The following is a 22765-nucleotide window of genomic DNA, read 5'->3' on the forward strand; positions in this document are numbered from 1 at the left end:
GGTGACTTTTGCATCATGTTTTACAGCACTGATGATAGTTTGCTACAGCCTCTATTTCTGCAACCTCATAGTAGCTGCTTTTGGCTTCAAGAGCTGTTCACTAGAAGAGCTCCTCATTTCCTCCTCGCTTTCTTAGCTGAGCTTTTAGAGGCATCAGAGCATGTTGCCTTTAACGGGAAGGAAACATCCTGTCATGAGATTGTCTGGGGCTGTGGATAAAAATGGAAAAAACCCACACACTTTGATTTCTTTTGAATGATAACAAATGTGATCACTGCTGAGGTATTATATTTGGAGTGTACTGATAATGTTTGGTCGGTATTTTTAGGTGTCAGTATAACGCAGAGTGGCGAACCTGGCTTTTTTGTTCCCTTATGGCTATTTTATGAAGGAAGACAGTAGATTTTCTAGCTCCTAAATATGTAGATTTTTTTTTTCTCACAGACTTCTGATGCTAATATTATTTCTTTAGATACAGCATTATTACTATGTGAGCATCTTCTAATCACTACTGTGTTTACCTCCAACAAAAAGTGAACTTGAGCTCCCTGATTTACAGCTGTGTCAGTGCTTTCTAACCCATGATCTGGAAAATCAGAGCACTCAACTTAGTGCAGTGACATAAATTATTATAAGCAATTACATGGCATGGGAAGCCTAGAAAGATGAGGAAATTAAACCTGGGGTCTCTTATATTGCAGGCCTTAATAGCCTTAATAACTGGATTATCCCCTCACTAAAAGTTCTGGCCTCTAACCTTGAACAGGGCTAGTGAGAATTTGCTTAGTCTTGAGTGGTACAAAGCTCTGAAATGAAAATCAAATTCTTCTGCCAGGAAGATACAATTAGGTGTAGGAGCTTAGAGATACTCTACAAATGGATGTATCTAGGTTTAGAAAGCACTTGATCCCTTTGCCTTCACGAAGAACTTTATCGTAAACAAGGATAATAGGTTTTAGTACCCATTTAACGGATGCTGTTATTTTGTTTCGCTTTTGTTTACCATAATTGTGCTTCACCAATTTCCCCCCATCCGATACCACCTGATTTCTGAAGGTTGCATCCTGTTCATCTTTGCAGTTTCCTGATAATAACCAAGATACGTCCTTAGGACCTCAGTTAGGTCAGTGGGTGTTTCTGGCGTGTTTTTGAGCACTGGTACCAAGGAAAACAAAAACAACCTCAATGCCCTGGGACCTTGTTTAGAATTGAAAGCAGAAATATTTGTGCTCTAGAAAAAGTAGTTTTTATCTATTTCCCTTTTTAATTTTTTTTTTGTCCTTGATATTTTCCCTCAAGAGCTGGGGAAAGAGTAGGGCAGAGCTAAATCAGTGTAAATCAGCAGGATTTTGCTGGAGTCAATACTCCCAGATGAGGGAAATAGAAAATCTCACTCGTGCACCCTGCCCCGTCTGAGTGTGTTACTGGGAAGTTTAGGTATTGATGGTTCAAGTCAGGCGGAGAGGACGCAAACTGAGCTCTCCCCTGCTTGTGTGAGCAAGTCGAACTGGGCATGGATCTGCTTGTGGGAGTAAAAAACGTGCAGAAAAGGAGAATGCTGCTGAATGCATTCAGACCACTTCAGCTCATTCTAAACGTAAGTTTTGCTTTGATTTTGATTCCCCCAAAAAAAGGTTTTTCCGTAGCGCTACCTGAATGCAGTCACAAGGAGTTTATGCCAGAGGAGCTATTGGGTTTGTGTTTGTAAAAGAAATTCTTTCAAATACTCTTTGCCATCAGCTGACAGAGTAGTCACCAGTGTCTGATGATGAAGAGACCGTGAAAGGGAATCTTTGTGAGCATACAGAGAGCAGAGACTGCCGCACCGTATCTTTTACAGTGAGAGTGCAGCTGGAGTTTGCTTTGTTACAGCATGTCGATGTTCTGAATTTGTAAATTGTCACTAGCAAAAAGTGCTTGAGCAAAGGAGGTGGCTTTCCAGGCAGCCAGAGGCTTTGGGATTCAGCTGAGTGAACTGCAAAATGAAACACAATCCTCTCGTTTCCCATAAGCGGGGTGGTATTTTGGCAGCATGTTTCACTCGCTTCATGTATGACTTTCTCAAATGCAATCCAATCACGCTGTCTTGCTCACAGTCAGGCTTAGTTGGAGGGGAGAATGAAGGGACAGTGAAAATGGGGTCTCAAAAGTTGATGGCGTAATGGGAAGCAAATTCACAGGCAAAGCTGCAGGGATTTTCCTTTCCAAGTCTAGTTTCAGGTGAGGAGAGAAGGGCTAAGCCTATTGAGTTGCTCCATGGACTGATGATCTGAAGTAGCAATGGTCAGCCCAAAGGCTTGGGAACTTGGGTGGGCAATTGCAGCTTAGATGTTTTCTCTCTCAAAGCCAGGTAACAGCAGGGGCTAGAAAGCAGCATCTCCCCAGGGAAGTGTTAGCATTGCTCTGCCTTCTGCACCCTGGATTTCTGAACTCCTGTCACAGCTGGGTCTGCTGAAGCTGAGGGTGTCTCTTGGCATTTGCATGCCAACCCCCAGTCTTAATGTGAGCTCTGAAACGCTGCTGGCCCAGCTGAAATGCTCCTGCCAAAAGTAAGGCTTGGGCAGCCTTGCCTGTAGCTGTAGATTTTGGGGACACAAATGAGACTAAAGCCTGTTCTCCCTCCAGCTGGTTAAAAACATGCATTTTGAAGAAAACACTACTGGAGTTAAGAGACTGGGCAAAAATGGTTATGTGCCCCTCCAAGTGGTTTTCGTCTGAAAAATAAACACCAGGCAAGAAAAGAGGAAGGTGCAGGGGAAACTGGCTGTGGTTTTAGCAGCCTGCACTCCCGCCCAGCGCAGGTGGAACCGCACAGGGGAATCCAAATGCCAGTGGATTAGTGAGAAGAGTGAGAGGGCTTGAAGGGTGAGGGAGCTCTGCTGAGAGCAAACGTGACCCTTGCAGAAAAATGACGTCAGCAATACGTCAAGGATGCAAAAGAAAAACTTGAAGTTGATCTGTTTTTCTAGAGAACAATAGCCTGGAAGCGATGCTGACTCAAAAGGCAAATACTGTGGTTTAGTGAACTCTCTGCTGCTCTGTGTCACTGAGGTCACTTCCCCCTCAGATACCCTGACGCTCTTTGAACCCCAACACCACCACTGAAGTCTAACATGCACACCACCACCTCCCCATCCTCCTTTAGATTTTGCTCTTGCAGACTTGCTTAAAATCCCCTTGGCATTGCCAGCTTAACATCAAGGCTCTCGTGTCTGGGAATTAGTGCTTCGGACCCAGCCGCAGCAATAATGATGCTCTGTGGGTCAGCAGGAGCCAGGTAATGCTCTGACAACCTGTGTTTTATGGACTCATTTTTGGCTGTCAGAGCACAAGGTGAGGGAGTTGGGATTTCCTTCCCAGCTTCTGCCAGCGGCCAGGAGGGAGCTTGCATGGTTCTCGGGAGCAGCCGTAGGGGGAATGGTTAAATGTGCCACAGTTTAAATCCCCTTTGCCTCCAGAGAGCCTGATCTAGAAGTCAAAAAAGCTGTGATCTAGAGAGGAAAAGCCTCTTCTCCCATTCCTGTGAGCCCATGTCACAGACTGCAACCCAGAAAGTAGGGCTTTTCAGTTAGTTCCTTAGGTTTTTTGGCTTGTTTATACAGCTGGCACACACGGCGATATTCAATACCGAGGGCTCGCCAGCAGTGTAACTTATCCCCCTTTGCTAGGAGGCAGCTAGTGAAGGGGTTTTTCTGGAGAGCAAGAAAAGAGCTCAGGAATGTTGCAGAGCAGACAGCAACCAGCCACTTCATCTTCAGCAGGAGAGAGGTATGGGGGCCCTTCCACAACAGCTCGGCCAATTTTCATCTTGTTAATTAAAAAAGCCACTCAAAACTTTCTACAGAAGTTTGTCATTCCTTTGGTGCCCAGAAGAGCGAATATGCTGCCCAGGTAACCATCAAACACAAGAGACTTCCCCACAAGGTACTATAATGAGTAGCGTGTTGCTCCACCAGCAATTTTGCTTGAGTTGATGGGGGGAAGCCTTTGGATATTATTTCAAAATGTGGCCCAATTCTACCTTAAAACAAGAGGTTAAGTTAGAGGGCACTGGTGGTGAACTGTAGAAACGCTTTGTGTATGCATATGCAGAAATAAGTTAGGTAGCAGTTGGGGAAGTGTGTGTGTGTATGTATGTTAGGGTTTTCTTCTGCCCTAAATTTGCAGGTGATACTACATGAGGAAAAACTAAATCTGAAGGGTACCCTCCTCTACCTCTCCTTGCGGTGAAAACAAGCCCATCGTTTCTCAGGAATTCTGAGTGTTGGCTCCTAATGAGAGATAAATTTGATTATTATGTTTGTGTGTGCGCGTGAGTTAAATCCAGGACTCCCTGGGGAGTACAGGGTTTGGGTGGTTATTTCTTGCCATTCCAAAGAAATTCTGAGGGACTTGTAATATCCCGTGTGGTCAGAGCACAGGGCAGTCCAGTCGCCACCCGTGGAGACTCAGGCTGTGCCGCATGCACTGGCTGTAACGGGCTGAGAAGAAAGAATATTGGAAGAGGTACAGAATAGGGTACTCCACCCAGGCCCAGCTGAAAGAGAGAAAGCAAAGTGAACACTGGGCTGTGCTGCGGCAGGAGTAAACTACCCATCCTAAGGGGATGCCACCACGATTGCCCAAACCCTCGGTGAGGACCCCTTTTGTTTGTGCCGCAACTTATTTTCAGAAAGGCTTTCTGGATGGTGAGTGCTCCGTGCTGAACCAGACTGGCCCCACCGCTGTAAGCAACTTGAAAATGCCATTAATGAGGAGAGAAGGCAGAGGCCAGGGTTTTCACAGCAGAAAGAACTTAGAGGCAGATTTTTTTAACATAATCAAAGCAAAGTGCTGTGACAGAGGAGTGGAGGGGAAAGGGCTGGTGTCGGACTGCTGGCAAGGATGTCTAGGTTCAGGAGAGATGTGGATGGTCCAAGCTGCCTACTCGCTGCAGCTGCTTACCCCCAACGTCAGCACAGAGGGCGAGATCTGAACTATTTTTTGCATAAATTTATTCTTTTCATACACTGCACTTGCTCGGGTTCCAACACCCCTGGATACTGGGAGGTCAGAACTAGCCGTCATCAGCTCAGATACCACGGTGGGTGTCTGCATCCTCCCTGCACGCTACAGCAAGCAACACATGACTCAGAACACCTGGGCTGTGCTTTGCTTGGCACATCCAAGTGCAATGCGTATGTGCTTCCTGCTGCCTTTGTGCCTCGCCTTTTCCCTAAGTCCTGGGCGGTCAGTTTGGCCGCTGTGAGCTAGACCAAACCCCCCTGTTTGTGCTCCCCCGCCTCTCCTGAACACTTACAAGGTGTGAAACGAGGCAGCCAGATGCTGATGGTGCAAGGTTGCCTACATTTCCTTTACGTCACTCTGCACAAGGCATATGTCTCTCCTTTGCACTTGCATCCTACAGATCCAGGCCAGGTTCTTGCTTTCCAACAGACAGAAAAAGGCAGATAATCTGTTTCATGTGCAGTGCTGGAATAGCCAGAATGAACTTGTTTCTGAATGAGCCAGATGCCGGGAGTATTTTTTAGACAAAGATTAAAAGGAAAAGGAACAACACAGTGGTGGCCCACTGAAATCAAAGAGGGAACTAGATGAGCTCATTGCTTTATCCTCAGAGCCGAGGAGCCTGCTAACAAAGGCAGATATTAAAAATGCCTTCGAATATGCCAATAAATTATTCTCCTTGGCATCTCTTCAGAGTTGGCAGGCTCCATAAATCCTCTTGCACAGTTTGATTAAGCTTTGGCTGTCAGAGTCAGGTCAATATTTGAATCTCTCTGTGAAATGTTTTTTTCTTTATTTTGTGTTTTAGAAATGCTTTCATCTTGCATTTCCTGGTTGGCTCCGGAGTTTCTGCAGCAAAAGCAGGACTCCGGAGCCTGTCGTTTCCCAGCTGGGAAGGGGTTCTGCAGTTTTAAATGATCTCTTCTCTAGATAATTTTTGCCATAAACACACATTGTGGTGAAGTGACGAGGCTGTGCTCCCCCACAGATTGCCACCTTACCTCTTTTGCCTGAGCATGCATATGCATCTCTGTAACATGCTGTCTCTTACTCTTTGCCTCCTAATTCTCAAACAGCAAACAGCTTTCCCCAGTGATTTTAATCTCTTCTGTCGATCGATCACAACCCTTTCTGATGTGCTCCTCTTCTCCACAGTAACAGTCCCATGCTTCTGAATAATCCACTGTGAAAGAAAACTAAAGCTGTCTCTACATAGCTTGCCAAGGCTAAATTCATCTTGAAATAGTCATTAGGTCTTTTACCTTTCCCTTTCCAGTAGGCTGAAATTAGCTACTTGTTTAAGTCCCTGGTGTGCAGGCTCAGATTTGCTTCATAACGAAAGCTCCTAACCCTGCCTATTGTAATGTCAGGTGTGACTCACCCTCCTCTTTCCTGCCAGGGATGGGGGGGAAAAGTGAAGGAGCATTCATTGTGCCGACTTTGTCTTCCCCCTCTTCTTTTCCTGCTTGCTCCTAGGCGCTCGGGAAGAAGCGATTCCTGTGGCCGAGCCTAAGACTTTTAGCCTGGGCTCCCTTCTCAGCTCTGCCACAGTTAAACAGTGCGATAACAGACCCTCAAAGACGATTTGGTGAAGTCCATTAAAATCCAATCTTGGGAAAAGGCCCAAGGATTCCCTTGAGAACCTGGGGTCCGACCTGGAGGTGGGAATGATCGCTGAGTGATGGGAGCAGCTCTTGCTGTGCAGCCCCCAGCGGAGGGGGCCAGTCCATCTAACTGGGAGGTCTCAGCACCGCTATAGGGGTAACAAATCTCCGACTGTCCGAGCTATTCAGGACTGTAGGTCTTACTTGTCCTTCCAGCTTTGAACTTTCTGACCTGCTGTGTCTTTTCAGTAACTTTAGAATTAAAAGAATCGAAATATAACCAAGACCACAAAAAAGCTCCTTTGAAGTATTTTCCTGTGATTTTTTTTTTCTTAATTGGCCTTTACAGGTTTGTCTGGGGCACTTTAGTCCCCTTTGTACTTGACCCTATGTAAATAGGCCACCCAGGGTTGTGTAATGGATTCCCGGTTCCTCTTGACAAGACTATCAGAAAAGGATTAATTGTTTTCCCGTGCAACCCTAGGGAGATTTTACCACTGCTTAAAACGAGAGTGGGATCATGCCCCCAGTCTATTAATAAATGCGATGCTCATTCTCCCTCCATGTTTATGTTACTCTGATGTATTGATTTAGTAATTGACCTGCATATCCCCATGTTGTACCTATAGTCCAATTGGAGTAATTTAAAAACGGCAGCCGGAGTTTGATACTGTCTGAGCAGCCCGTGCAGCTGGTGATCCACGTGGGAACTGGGATTGACTCATCAGTTCTGAAAACACAGATTTCTGGAGTGACATCTTGACCAAAACCTATGTTAAATATTCCATATATCTAATGACTAAAGTTAATTTCTGTTTATTATTATTTATTACAGGAGTACCAAAGGCAGAAGTGTCAAAAATCACTAGCTATCATCAGGGGCCAATATGCATTTGATACTTGTCCTTGGCCTTTTCATTCTGCATTAGTGTTGATGAGTTACGTGTTGGTGAGTGGGGAGAGACAGGGAAACAGGTAGATTTCAGCACAGCAAGGAAGTTTGTAGCTATTCAGACAACATTTAATTCCCATATTTTGGGCCAAGTTCTCTCCTGGTGATAGTCAGCAAAGTTACATCAGTTTACACCACAGGAGATTCGGAGCCAGATGTCTCTATCCCACACGTGAGTTGCGCAATGTACCTTGGTTTATTTTGCTGGTCTCTCTTGCTCAGCACTGTTTGCTATACAGTTAATCCTTTTCGTTCCCTCGAGCTTTGACTGGGCAGCATTGAGCTGCCATTTCTGCAGTAGGGGAAAGCAAGATCAAATTTATCTGCTTAATATCCACTGCACTGACATTTTGTCTTTCTTGCCTGCGGCTGGTGAATTAAACATGTGACTGCTGTCATGCTTAGTGTTGCAGTCTTCTGGCTTTTAGGAGCAGGGCTGTTTTTTACCTCCCTTCCCATTCCCTTTTTATCTGGAAAAGGAAATAACTGAGATCTCACACTCTCTCTCTTCCCCTCCCCCTCCTTAAAATGCTTTCAGGGCAGTCTTGTACTTCCGAGCCCTGGCACTGCACTCGCTGGACCTTCTCTGCACTGAAGGATTTCACCTGCTCACAATTTTCTGTAGCCAAGACCCCAGCATGGGGGTAGAAGCACCCTGTGCATGCATGGGTCGTATTCTGGCTCAGCACCACCATGAATTGCACTGGTACGAATCAGGGCTTTTAGCAATCGATCCTGCTGCGTGTAGGGTAGGAAGCCGAAATGCCATGTGGCCTCTAATGGCTGCAGTCAAAGCAAATCCACAGCGTAAAATAGAGGTAGCTCTCAAGAGAACCGCAGTGACTCCAAGTCTATTCTCAGCAGCACAATCCTCACTGAAGGTCAGTAGGACTCGGGCTCCCAAGCACCTGGCTCACACCCGCAGCCGGATTGCTGCAGTTTAAGTTACCAGGCACCAGCTGAGCTGCCGTAAGTACAAGGATTTCCATGGGAGAGCTCTCTGACCACCCTGCTCCCAGGGCCGTGGAGCTTCAGCTTTAGTGAAATGGGGCTGTGCTGACTCCCTCGCTCCCACTCGTGTGTCTGAGCCCTGGGTTGCTCTTGTAGGGGGAAGCGAGATATGCTTGCGAGCATCGCCCCAGCAGGACTGTGATGGAGGGTGATAAGAGCCCTGCCCAAGAGAGCAACAGACAAGATTGGCTCAAAAGAACAGCTTTTTATTAAAAAAGAAAAAGTAAGAAAGAAAAAAAAAAGCCTCTCTGCTATGCTAATGCCTCCTGGCTTCCAATCATTAAAAATAATACAGACATTAACAGATGGAGCCATAGAGCCATCTTTCTTCTCCTTTGTTTGGGGGTGGATGAAGGCTAATGAAACCCCAGACTGTGGGTTTGTTTACCTTACATAATAGGCGGCCAAACTGTTTTCGGCAACTGCAGCATTCAGTCAAGAGATTCAGGGAGGGAAGCCTTAATTAGAGTAATTGCTCTATTTATATAATGATTCCCTTTTGTCTGAGATCAAATAGATCTTTGAGAAATCTTATTTCCTTTTGAGTTAATTTCTGCCCTGTTAGTTCAGCTCACGAATCTTAATGAAGACGAGCGTGTTGGGTATCTCCTGATCTCCCCGCTCTCCCTCATTACTAGAGGGGAGACTGTAGGGCATTAATCTCTTGTGCTGCTGCTGCTTTCCACTTTGGTAGCAACATGGGAGAAACACCAACAGGCAGGAAATGTTAATATCATGAACAGGGAAATCTTTCTTTCCTTTAACAGGGAAGGGGTTGGGGTTGACTGTTGCATTGGCACGGTCCTGGATAGGGGCCCATTGAGGCACGTGGAAGCTGTGGAGGAGCTTGTGGAGAGGAGGTGGGACTGAGGGTCTGCCATCGTATTTGCGATGGGCTGCCCTTGAGCTCCTGGCAAAATAATGATTAATTTCTCTGGGTCTCTGTTCCCTCCCTGTAAGATGGGGGAGAGCCTCCATCTCTGCCATAAGGTTGCATTTGAAAAATGAGCTGCTCGGGGGCATGGGCTTTCTCTTACGAGGTAAATGTGCCCTGGCCAGGGCAACAGAGCCCTGATGGGAGCTGGTGTGTCTAACACTTTCTTTAATATAAGAAATAACGATTTCTTCCTTGTCCAAATGGCTGTCAATGTGAAGGAAACGGCTGAGCAGAAAGCTGTATTCCCCTTCCTGAAGTGCGTTACTTCTGTGAAGGGGTCTGGGCTTGTTAGTGTTTTCCTAGAACGTGATGCAATTTCATGTAATCTAGTCACTGTGATATTGCTCTGTGAAATTAATTATGCTGATGCAAATAGCGCATACATGAGCTACGTAAAAACCTATCAGGCATTCCAGTATTGAGAAAGGGAACTTGTAAATTCAAGGAAATTAATGCTTGTAAACATCTTGTTTTGTGCAAACAAAACACTTCACTGACTTCTAGGCCATTAGGCTGATTTGCAAACTCAGCCTCTTGAGACAGAAGTTGCAACGCTGCATGTGAGCAGCACTGGAGAAGTTCCAGTACAGCCTTGCCCAGCAGACTGGGAGACCTGGAGGCCTTCCCAGCACAGTCCAAGCCATGTGGCTGAAGGGAAGGACCGGCGCGGGTCCCCTGCTCTCCCTCACCTGCTCGTGGGCTGAGTTCCCAGGGCTGACGCAGATTTTTCCTAATGGTTGGCATGGCTATGTCTGCATTTTTTCCTTGTAACTTCACAGGCCCTCCGTGGACTAATCTCCAGCTTTTAATTTCTTGTCATGGCTTGCTGCATTTTCTTTCAGTAAATGTTTTCAAATGATTTCATGAAGTCATGTTTTTGGCTCATTCCAGCTGCTGGTTTTGGCTGCGATGCTGCTGAGAGGGTTAGCTGAGGTCAGCGAGAGCCTCGCTCGAGTTTGCTCCTCGGCAAACTGGTGTAGCCCAAAGGGACCCAGTCTGAGGATGCTTCCAAGGGGCTTTTTACACCAGGAATGGGATAATTCCCCATGGTTGGATGTGATCACAGACCGAGGGCTTGATAGCCTGGTTCGGGTTTAAGATTGATAGCCTTGCTATTAGTTTTGCTGGGAGGCATCTTGGATTTGGGTGATTACATGTTTCATTTTGCGCAGGAAAACCTCTGGTTTGCTTTGTTGTTGTTACTGTTGAATTTTTTTTTCTCTGTGTTTCTTCGTTGACCTGTGTGCCAGAGGTTGAGATTCATGCTGGATTCTGGATTATCATGGAAAATTAGAGATACTCAATAAACATTAGGAGATGACATTTTGCCACGAAAAACTTTCTGCTGAACATCTTCTCTCATCACCTGCAAAAACATTGGAGGGTTGTACTTGGAAGGACGTTTAGGGCTATCCAACCTGTGAAGCAAGAGTCAAACTCTGGCCTTCCCGTGGATGCCAGGAACAGCCAACACTTGGTGAGACATTTTCCAGCTGTTTCTGAATGCAGCCGGAGGGATCAGGTGAAAGATTAGCTGCACTTCCGAAAACCTCTCCCCTGCGCAGCCTGCGTGTGTGCAGAGGGCAGCGTCTGTGTGCTCTGGGCACTCAGCTTTACCCCTCCTGCTGCAGAAGTGCCTCTTATATGGTCAGAGACATGGGTATGGGCTCCATCTTATTTCAGAGATGAAGGCTGAGCTTGTAATTAAGTTCCTCAGAAATCCCAAGTTCTTTGTTTGCTTTGCTGGAAGTGCCATCAGATAGCAGAGGCGGCATGAGCTACCCTATTGCAGCAAAGAAATGTCAGTACTGCCTAAGGCAGAGAGAGAGAAAGAGGGGCTTTATTCATGGGCTTTTGAGCCTTTGAGAGGTCATTATAGTCTTTTGTTTTTTCCTGACATACAACACAAACTAAAACTTCATCCATTTCTTTGTCAGTGCAATAATTTCTGGTGACTTCAAATAGTGTTTGAGGGGGTTAGTTATTCATCTTAGTGGAAACTGGCTTCAAAAATTTCATCCTTTAATTTTTTATACCTCTTACAGTAAGGCAGGTAACTGTTCCAGTGCAAAACATCAGTACTGTCTCTGTTGGAGTCACCGTTTGCACGCCTGCTTTTCAGCCCAGTTGCCCCATAAAGACTGGAGCTGCTTCCCAGAGAAAACACCCCACTTTCACCAGGCTGTGATGTACCTGCCGCCTCCAGAATTCCCCAGGAGATTTTATGTAAGGGAGGAGCAGCAATGGCCAATCTCTTGTTTTCTGTCACAGCCCCCGGGTGCGGAGGCGTGTGTACATCCACAGGCTGAGCAACCTGCCGGGATGCTGTGGCTGCCCAGAATACGGGACCGTATTTCACGTACCACATGGTGCCGTTCAAAGGCAACATTTTCAGTGCCGGTTCCCGTGCACAGATGCAATTGAGAGGTCTCAGCGCAGTGTATAAGAAGTTTATCAGGGATATAAGTTAATGATAAGAGACCGACTGTCCTTTGAAATTATATCCCACCCTTTTGCTGAAGCAGTAGGAGTTTGACTGCCGTGAAAGGGAGGCCTCTTCACCTTGAGTCGATACTCTTTGTAGAGTGCATGATTTATATTCACTTTCAAGGTCCTACTAGCCTGCGTTGGGTGCTTGCAATATCTGGGAAACCAGCTTAGAGAAGCGTGTCGAGAGTGGCTCGTGGTGCTGGTGGGTCACTCCAGCCCTTGATACCTTTGTGCTTCAAGGCCCTGTTTTTACAGAGCAAGAGAGGCAGCAGCACTGAGCTCATGCCTGACAGCTGGGGAAGGTGCTCTTTGATCGGGTGTCCCATAGGTCAGCTCAGTCCTCTTGGAGGCAAGGATTGATTCAGAGGGGTTTTGTGGCAGCCCAGCATCGCTCCCAGCAGCCAGCCAGGGCGACGTGTTCCAGCACTGGGTGAATTTGAAGCCTTCGCTCTCCTCCTGCCTCCTTTGGGCACCCAGTGCGGGGTAGATGGTGCCTGGAGTTACCCAGCTGAGGTTTCTCAATCTGCGGGTCCAATGCTCAAATCGGAGCTGGCCGGTCGAATTTGAACAGTCGTTTTGTTTTGAACGTTATGTTTTGCTTTTTTCAGAGCTCAAAACAGCCCACCTCAAGGGATGGCCCTTGCCTAATCCTCATTGTCCTAACGAAAAGGGTGTTTTAAGCAGCCAGGAATGCATTTATGTTGGCTCTCAGCTTGTTGCATTGGATGCCTTCGCTTGGTGCAATTTTGGCATCATGTGGAATAAAGCAAGCAAATAGGAATGTAAACACACTTTTATATCCCAGAGCTCTGAACTGGTCTGGGAATGGGTGGTCCAGTTTAGGTTTTGGTCTTATATGGTTGAGCATGAATGGGAACCCAAGCAAAGCATGTTACCAGCCCTTTTCAGAGATTATTTGCTTTCATGATTTTTTTTTCCTCTCCACATTTAGCAGAAGCTTCCTGGTGTAATGGAGGCGGTGGTAGGTCAGGAGCCAGGAGACATGGGACTTATTCCCAGTTCTTCTCTCCTTCTTGTCTTGTCTTTTTGGACTGTTTTGGTCTATACCACTACCAGCATCAGTGAGCTCTGATCTTGTTTGAGCTTTCTAGGTGTTCCAGCAATGCAAATAAGAGCTAGTGAGGTCCAGATATTCATCTGTGGGGACAAAGAAGTTGAGCAGGGATTTTCTAGAGAAAGACGGGGCTGCCAGGAGATTTCTGGCCTGTTTTGCAAACCAAAGAAGTTTAGTTCAAGACTTGCAAAGGCTTGTTTGAACCAGGTCTCTTGAGAGATTTTGGCTTGACCCATTTCTTGTTTGGAAACCAAGCTGTTGTCTGGGGATCAGTATCCCACAGAAGTTTTGGGGCAGAGTCTCTTGGGAAACAAATTGTGTTTGGGTTCTGCTGGTAGAAAAGGAGAAGAACAGGTTGAAATGGTTGGGGAGACAGAGAAGCTCTGCTTGTCCTTGGGCCTGGCCCTGGAAATGCTGCATAACTGAGGGCTGAAGGGTCCAGAGAAGCACGGGAAAGACCCCAGCTGCAGAGAGCCACGTCGGCTTTGCTCCGCTCCTGGTGACTGCTCTTACAAATCTGGATGCACTCAGCAGCCCTCTCTACTGATGTTTTGGGTGGAATGGTGGAAAACAGTTCTGCCGTAGGGAATCCCATGGCAGCACGTGTCCTCAAAGGGCTCAGGAGGTCAGGCTGGAGCTGGGGTTTTTGTGCTAATGTCAGCAGACTCTGCAGTCCTGCAAGGTCTCAGCTGCAGATGCCCCATCTACTTTGGCTCTGAAGCCCCCTCAGGACGGGGTATTGGGGAAAATTCTAAAATAGATCTGGCAGTTGTCTGTCTTCGCCCTGTCTTCTCTCTAAGTAGGGAATGACTAGACCTTTTATCTGCTAGTCCTAGGAGAATTTGTACCTTCTGAAAAGCTCCTACAGTCAGAAAGAAGTTGTTCTCTCGCTGCACCTCCCCTTCTTTTCATTTTCCCATTGCCGAGATGCAGCAGACTTGGTCATTCCTGAAACAGTGACCGATTGTCTGGTTTGGCTGGTTCAGCTATTTGCTAAACATAATGCTCTTTCATCTTCGAGGAAATCGTCTGGACACCTCCACCAGAGTGAAGCTTGCTTTATGCTGCTGTTTCAATAGGCAAATAAAAGCGGCTATTTTCCCAGTTTAAACATAACCTGATTTCTCTAATGAATTAGATGTACTTGAGGGGAGGGGAAAGTTTTTACTGAATTTTTAAGAACTATAATTCTAAATTAACAAGCCAACTAGCTCTTTTCCTGCCTGGGGAACGGATTTCCCTCCTCCCCCAATATTTCCCTTCCCCTTAAGAAATATCGGCAGCACTCACACTTCATCATTCTTGTCGGGACCTAAAGGGCACCTGCCAGGGCCCTCTCGCGCTGTGTGCATGGTGTACGGCTTTTCTCATTACTCCCTGGCAAATCAGGGCACTTTGAGGTTTGAGATTTCTTTTCACTGGTGGCAGAGTAAAAACGTTACAAAAAGAAATCCTCTTTTAGAGTTTCACCATCGAGAGGGGAGATGGTCACCTGTCTGCTCTCATCTGCTCAGGGTTTGGGGGGTTCTAAAAGCCAGCGCCTTGCTCATTTTCCTCTGTTTCCTGAGATGACAGGAAGGAAAGCGTAGGCTTCTGGCTGTGCTTCAGCAGGCTGAGGTTTAGGAAAAAGAGACAGCTCAGGACTGACTCCGATCCAAAGCCTGGCTGGCTGGTGAGCAGCGTTTGAGAGCGAGCTTGTATTCCTGAGAAATTAATACAGAAATAAATAACCACCAAAACCACTGTGCAACATTTATAATGTTGCAAACAATGCAATTCAACGTTCTTTTCTTATTGTGGTAACCAAGGATTTGACCAAAAGAAAAGGGACCAAGGAGAAATACACCCTGACTTCTTCCTCTAGAGAATGAGTCAAGTTCCTTGCATGCGGTTCCAGTACAGTGAAATTGAGAAGTCTGGCCAGCAACTGAGTTCAACAGGAAAGCTGAGGACAAGCTTTTGTGCGACTGCTAATAGGTCCCTCTCCCGTGGCCCTGCCGGATGGCAGGAAACAAACAGCCCTTTTTGTTTTGCAGTTCATGACGAAGAACCCCAACATGCGGCTGGGCAGCCCGGGGCTGGGCGGCGAGAGCGCGATTCTGCGGCACCCCTACTTCAAGGATCTGGACTGGGACCTGCTGAACCAGCGTCAGATGGAGCCACCGTTCAGGCCCCGAATTGTACGTGGGAAGGAGGGGTGGTGGGGGAAAGGGATCCCTGGTTTTTTTCCCTCTTCTGGGCTCTATAAGCAGGTTTATTCCCATGAGACAGAGTGAAAGAAGGGCAACCCTGACACCCTGGCCCAGGAGCCAGGAGATGAGGTCTCTGGTCTTGGCTTGGCTTCTGGTTGGCCACCTGATGTTGTACAGGTCGCTTTTCCCCTCCATGCTGGATTTTCAAAGGCAGCTCAGCCAAAAGATGCAGGTTTGTAAAAGCAACTGCAGCAGATTAGGCACCTAACTACCCTTTGCCTTGCCCCAAATATAAAACAGGGTAAGTAATCCTCATCCTGCCCACTCCACCTACCCCTTCACAACTGGGCTCGCTCTCTTGTCTCTCTCTGTCTGTACAGCACCCAGCACAGTGTTCCCTGCCTAGGCCACTGTCAGCCGAGTGGTTCAAATGGCAGAGACAGGCTGCAGAGCAGACAGTGCTGCCCCTTTTCCACACAGCCGTAAGGATGCTCTGTGATAGAAGAGTGCTGCTCTCCATGGAGAGCCTTTCCAAGGTTGTCTCTGTGGCTTCCTTGCCTTTGAAATTGTCACTGGAGTGGCTTTGTCTCATGCTGTGGCCACTCTGCAAGCTCGTAGTGGCAATGGTCAACCCAGTCCTGCTCCATGAAGATCGCTGGGTGCAGGATCAGGCACTCGGGGGAGCTGTGGCAGCTCAAGATCAGGCTCTTGAGTTGTTCCTTGACCTGAATCAAAGGCTAAGGGAGTCTCCTCGGTCCGCCATGAGCTGGACAGGATCTGAGAACATTAGACTTCAAGGTCAATAAAACATTTTGTTCTGAATGCAGGAAAAACACACGCCTTGTCAGAATGTGCCACAAACCCAGTTTGTGTGTGTGCATTGTAAACAGTCCCACTTTGTGGCACACAGCAAGGAATCCAGCAAGCCATTTGTCTTCCCACGGCCCAGTAATTCATTATTGTGCAAGTTTAACGGCTCGCACGTAGAGGAGTGTACCCCCCCGCCCCCAAAGCCCAGCTGAGACACTCTGCAGATAAGGAGGGACTGTGTGGAGTCAGCTAATTGGAAACACGGCTGATAACTGCTTCGAATGGCTGAGTCTGTGCTGCCGCTTGAGGAAAGGAACTGATTTATGTGCCCTGCCCTGCCGTGTCTGGGCAGGCAACTCGTCAGGGGTGGTGTCAGTCAAATCAGAGAGCGGTTTCCCTGTCAGAAGCCTGCAGAGGCTCTGAAAGGCTTTGCACTGTAAGAGGCTCTGTGGGGGCACTCAGCTGCTCCCAGTCCAACCCCAGAAAAAGCTTTCAGTAAGCTCAGCCTGGATGGTTCATTGCACTCAAGACCAGAATAAAGATGCAGAGCGAGAATCAAGCAGATGATATGTATTTTTGACATCTCTTTCCTTTGTCTTTTCCACTTGACAGAAATCCAAAGATGATGTGAGCAACTTCGATCCAGATTTTATAAAAGAAGAGCCCATTCTGACTCCCATTGAAGAAGGAATTCTTCCAATGATAAACCAAGATGAATTTAGAAACTTTTCATTCACAAGCCCAGAACTGCAGCAATAGCTACAGCTCTGGGGAAGGGCTGCTGAGAGGACTGGGGGGGGAAATGAAATGAAAACCAAGTTTACCAGAAATTTCATTCTCAAGGAGTAACAGTGCACTGACTTTATGCGATACAGCAGCACCACTGTCAACATTACCTTAATGTGAAATTGAAACCTTCCTGTGTTTGTAGGGTTTATGCAGCTCTTGGATCAAATATTGACAGAGGTGGAACAAACATGATATTGTAAATAGCTGATGCAGACAGAGAATTGAATGCTGAGCTAGTTGGCTCAGCCTGAATGTCACCACTTGCAGTGGATTCGAGGAGTCGGCGTGAGCATGAAACAAGTGTCTTGCAGCTCTGAGCCAAACAGACTTGTTACAATTCTGATTGTTTGCAAGACTATTTTGAGGGGTCCCAGCACTGTCCGGCGTTTTGGAGCTGTGATCCAGTATCCCATGGCCTGACTGAACCAGATGTTCCTACTGACTTTACCTGTTTCTGCAGTATTTATTTCTTTCCGAAGGACAAATGGCTCTCTTTGCCACTGTTTGGGTTTCCATGTGAAATATTTCATTGTGCTGACTAGAAGAAGGAAAAAAACAAATGCCCTGTGCCCCACACAGATTCTTCCAAATCAAAGGGAAGTCATGTGCTCGTAGTGTTTTACTGTTTGTGCGATATGAAAAGTTTTAGTGTTTGCATTCTGTGAAATGCCTTTTTACATCATGCATCTTCAATGCTCCTTTCTTTGCCTCCCAGCTGTTTTCAACTATAACCTAACTTGTAAAATCTTACTGTTTGTTTAGGCCCATTCTATTTAATTATGCTATACAGAGCCCCTTTTGTGGGTTTAGTGCCTCATTAAAATTTTGATCCAAAGTGGTAGTGCTTAAATTATTCATAGCATTATTGCGATGGGAGCCGCGGAGCTGGCAAACTGCTTGAAAGCAGGGTTGTCGACCAACAGGTAACACAAAAGGACAACTTTCTCCCATGAGAACGATAAACCTTATCTAAGAAACAGGGTGACTTGGTTTGGTTTGGATTTAAGGGCTTATTACTCACAGGGCACTTCTTATCAGCTGCAGCCTCAAGCCTCTGCCACAGGCAGACCAAGTCAATTTTTCAGTGCAGTTTGTAGAAACCAGACACTCTAGGAGATGGTTCTGTGCTTTCCCTGCTCTTCTGGAAGTTGGATGATTTTTCCTGTAGCTTCTTGGCACAGCTTTGCACTCCTTGCTGGGCTTGAAGCTGTATGTCAGGATTATAGCCTCTTCCTTGGGCAGATACACTGGAGAAGGGGAAGGATTTCTAACTTCTTGCAAAATCATGTTTGTATAGGGTTAGTCACATGCTTTAACTTGAGAGAAGGATGAAGTGCAGCAGAGAGGGGCACTTCTGCACAGGCCTTGCACCACTGCAGCTGTGGAGGTGACGTAGGGGAGCAGAAGCCTTTGTCAAAGGAAATTACACAGGTACAACCCCCGTTACAGCACAGACCCACCGATATGTACGTGCTCACCTGCTGTGAGACCAAGTTAGAAATAAGAAATCAAAGCTGAGCTCTACATACGAGTGTTACCTCTTCCCACCCAAGCCCTCTCTACTTGACTGAGTCCCTTTTACTTCTACCCCTAAACCATCCGCTGAACTGTTTGACAGGTGGGGCAGAGGTGCAGTTACCCTTGGACTCTTGCCTTTGTGCTTGTGTGTTATACCAGTTCTCCCTCTTCCTTTCCGGCATCTTCTCTTTCGTGTAAGCTTTATCCTCTGGTCTTCCCTCCCTCCCCATTGGCATCTTCTGGCCACGTTGCAGCCAGCCTGCCTCTCGCCCCTTTGCTGGTCTATAGATACCCAGCTCCTTCAAAGTGGGGGGAGAGAGGAAGAAAGACAGGTTGTATGCTATAAGTGGGAGAAGGAAGAGCGGATATCCAGAAAAACGATCCAAGAACCGGTTGTGCAGGCTAGCTTGAATTGCTTTCCCATATAGGAAGAAACGGTACAGGGATGAGGGGGGCACTGTGGCATCTTATTCGCGTGTTAATTAAGCGTGGTGCAGACATGACCCTAGGCAACTCCTCACTCAGTTTCCCAGCGTTATGGCTGCAGCAGCGCTCGCTTGGTAAGGGGTAAGTGCAGCTAAGCTGGCCACCGAGAGCGGGAGCATCAAAACTTTCTACGAATTTTGTGTTGACAGCTTTTTGACTCTCCCACTGTTGAGGATTATAAAGGACCTCTCCTTCCCTGGAGATCAGTGCAGGAGAATAGTAAGTGATACACTTTTTTGCCAGCGTGTTGGCATCATCCCAGGGTTTCATTGGTAGCGTTATTCCTTGGGGCTCTGGAGACCTTCTGGGCTGATTCTAGTTGTCTTCAACATCAAAACGTGATCCTGTCTCCATGGCCCCAGGATCCGAGCAGCTTTGGTTACACCACTGACAGTACGAAGAATGTGGAATATTCACCTTTGGAGACTTTTATTGGTGTAGCAATACCTGCCCATCTGTGTCCTGAAAGCTTGGGGAATGGAAACTAAGACACCTCTGTAGGTGCTCCGTTAGGGTTTTTGTGAACTGTAAATCAGAAAGCTTGTAGATCTCTGGAAGATGTAAAATGGTGTCTAAGGCCACCCTGGGGAGCAGGAAAAGCTCCTGCCCTGGCCAGCCAGTACCTGCTTTGGCCCAGGGCTTGTTGGCTTGATGGGGCAGGGATCAAATATCAAAGGGAGATTCATCCCCAGCTTCACTTTTCATTGATTTCAGATCCGTGTTTGGACTAGAAGCCTAATGTTCTGCTATAAAGTCATTTCCTTGATTTTCACAATTTCACCTGGATCTTGCTTCATAATTTAGGGCAGCTCTTCCCCTCCATTGCCTGCCTGGAACTCTCATGTCTACGTAATGATTTCAGCCGCTGCAGTCAGCAGATCCTGAGTCAGCCACGTTTGGCCGAGATCCCTGAACTCTCCCATACTTTTTATGAGGAGCTGCCATTTTGATTGTGTTCCCTCCAGACTCTGGCGGCAGCTTGGATGAAGATGAGCTCAATAAAAAGTATCTATGCAATACCTTTGCTTTTGAAAAAGCTGAATTAGTGTTTATGCTGCCATTGAATATGTAAAGAAATATTGATTTTTTTTTTTTTTTAAAAAAAAAAACAAAGCAGGGATAAAAAAAAAGAAAGCGTTTTTCCATGAGCTAGCCTGCCAGCTCTTTTGGCTTCATTGTTTGTCTGAGTGGATGCAAGATGGTTTTAGTCTATTAATTTGGTCCTGGCTTTAGGAGTATATTAAGCTGGCAGCCACAGGTTTGTATGGTTTAAAGCATAAAATGCTTGTATTTGCTCCAGTGTGAAAACTGGCAATAGAGCAAATTATAGTTAGTTCCCTTTGCGCTGCTTTTAGTGCTTGCATGAAAAGGGAAGGTCCCTTTGATGTCTCTAAATTTGTGTTCTGTGCAATCCTTTCATTTTCAAAGAGGTTCATGAGATTTAGCTATAAAATTCAGGGGCCTACATCTCATTCAAGGCCTTTGAAAGTTGAGGGTAAGAAGCAGATGGTCTAGAATGAATAGATGAAAATCATCTCACGTCTACACAGGCTGGCTGTGCTGCTAAAGACATCATTTTTAATACCACTGCTTGATAAGCAATGAAAAAAAAATCTCACAGACTCCAAGTGCCTAAGGGATTTTAATGTTAAAAATGCAATTCTAACTGCTGGATGAAGATGCTTTGAATGCATTCTCAAAGACTGGCACAGGTTCCTTACTCCTTGTGAAGTCCTAAACGGTTTGTAACAGTATTTTCCCTTGAAGCTGCGTGCTCCTCCTGCAGAAGTTGCTGTTTCTCCAGTTGGATATGAGAGAGGCTCCAGTGGCTGTGGTATGAGGGACTTGATTAGCAATACCCAGAGCCAGGAGAAATGAAGAGGAAAACGTGTCTGGGATCATCTGCTCTGTCCCTTGGCCAGAAAGGAAAGAGCCGTTCGCTGCTGCCCGCTCTCTGTTGGTTTGTTCAGCTGTTCAAGTGTGTGGTCAGGAGGCTTCTGCTCCTCCCCAGGGAGACCATTTCACAGCTTTTACAACTCTTGCTGTTAAGTAAATTTCCTGATATTTGGAAATGACGTGAATGAGATGAAAATCTGTCTTATCATGCCATTAGGATTCTCATTGGAAGCTGCAAGTCAGGGTTTGTATTACTAAATATATCCAGGGCTGCCAAACCGAAGCATTCAAAAATGATGAGTCAGGTTGTCTGAAAATCATGGCTCACTCAGAAATCAAGAGCTTTCCAAAATAATAAATGTCAAAGTCTTTTTCTTTTTGGTTCTTTTTTTTTTTTTTTTTTAAACATCCGGATTATGAATATTTCGGATTCTGACTTGCACTTCTTCTCCACATCAATAGTAGCTGGAATGTCATGTAATTATAATTCTTTTAGATGAAAGCTGGGGTCCATGAATTGATGTGAAGCCAGGCATTGGAGCTTGGAGGAAAATGCCAAACACCAAGAGATGGGTGATAAAACTGTGAGAACAGAGGGCATGGGTTTTATGTATTTTTCCACCTCTTCCTGTTCTTCATGTATAGTCACCGCAGTGCGGTCCCTTGCCTCCCTGTCTCAAAACCCACATAACAGGGCATGCAGCGTACAGGAGGCACAGGAACGAGAAAAAAAAGAACTGTGGAAGGCGTTTACACGCTGTCCAGCTGCTGTGCGTGGGGCTTGTTCGGCAGCATTTCTGAACCTGTGCCTCAGTCCTTGCACAAGCCTGTCATCTTTCGCCTCCTGCGGCCAGCGCTGCCGTTCCCCACCCGCCCCGCTGCCCGTCCTGCCTTCCCCGGGGCACAGCGCTCCGCATCGCTCCTCGGGCCGTCGTCGCCTGCAAGTGTCCTCCTGCCGATGGAGCCAAGCCTGTAGGAAGAACAGGAGGTTAAAAAGCGTGGAGGAAGGATAAGTTGTGTTGGCGGTTGGCTACCTGGGTGTCTTCTGGTCCTGAACAAGGTGGTGGGGACTCTGGTACAGGCAGTGTCCCAGTGATGTCTATGTATGACTGGAAGCTATGGGAGAAGGCCAGGCTATCTTCCCTCTCACGCCTTATATTAGAAGCTAGGAAAGAGAGGGGACAGGAGGGTGTCCTCTAAAAAACGGGGTCACAATTCTGGGCTGGGTGGAGTATATTTTAGAAGTACCTAAGGACACTTGTAGGCAACTAGCGAAGACATGCGAGAAAGTCGCCCTTTCATCTCTGCCCCCATCCGCACTGGGGAAGGCAGATGCCTTTGCCTCGATGAGGGTGGTTTGATCGAGGAGACTTGGGGACCACAGATCTCGGGGATGGTGGGAGTTAGAAGCCGTTGTGGCAAACGGCTGCCAGGCAGATTTGCCAAGGAACATCCCGAAACCCTTTCATCCTAAGAAGGAAGCTTGAAATAAGCTCGGGTCAGACAGAGGCTTCGCTGTGTGGGCTCCCACAGGTAACGTGTCAGTGTGAAGGTTTTAGCCCTGAAACAGTTTTAACTTGCCTGTGGTGTCAGGTCTCCTGCTTCAGCTCTGAGCTCCCACGGCTGTTGTTGGCAACAGCTCTTATAAAAGTGGAGAGGAGAGATTTTAGCAGTGAGTTCAGGATTGCTCAAAACCAGTGACTCAGTTCCTCCTGCTTCCTTCCCCCCTCCTTCAAAAGAGGGGTTTATTCATCACCTGGTTTCTTATTTCCAAGCGTTTAATGTGGACTGGGGTCAGAGCCTCAGTTTTTCTACAACAGTGAGAACTGAAACTGTGTTTCTTTTTAAATAAAACCTGTTTCACCTTCATCTCACTTGATTCCAGGAACAAGATCTCAAGATCTTCAAACCACTGCAACAACAGCAACACCACCGCCGTAGTCACCACATATGCCAAGATAGAAGAACATTGCAAGAGTTGTCAATAAAGCCATTTTT

General features: G+C 46.7%; 1 protein-coding gene across 1 annotated transcript in view; it reads left to right on the forward strand.

Annotated features, from left to right (window-relative positions):
* Positions 1-17677, forward strand: part of PRKCH (protein kinase C eta) — a 118392-nt gene extending 100715 nt beyond the window's left edge. Inside the window, exons 13-14 of the mRNA XM_075150875.1 lie at positions 15113-15256; positions 16691-17677. Coding sequence (XP_075006976.1) covers positions 15113-15256; positions 16691-16837 — 291 coding nt within the window. The 3' untranslated portion in view covers positions 16838-17677. The remainder of the gene's footprint in view (positions 1-15112; positions 15257-16690) is intronic.
* The last annotated feature ends 5088 nt before the right edge of the window (positions 17678-22765 follow it).

The sequence above is a fragment of the Calonectris borealis genome, chromosome 5 (genome assembly GCF_964195595.1).
Source record: "Calonectris borealis chromosome 5, bCalBor7.hap1.2, whole genome shotgun sequence".
NCBI classification, from domain to species: Eukaryota; Metazoa; Chordata; class Aves; order Procellariiformes; family Procellariidae; genus Calonectris; species Calonectris borealis.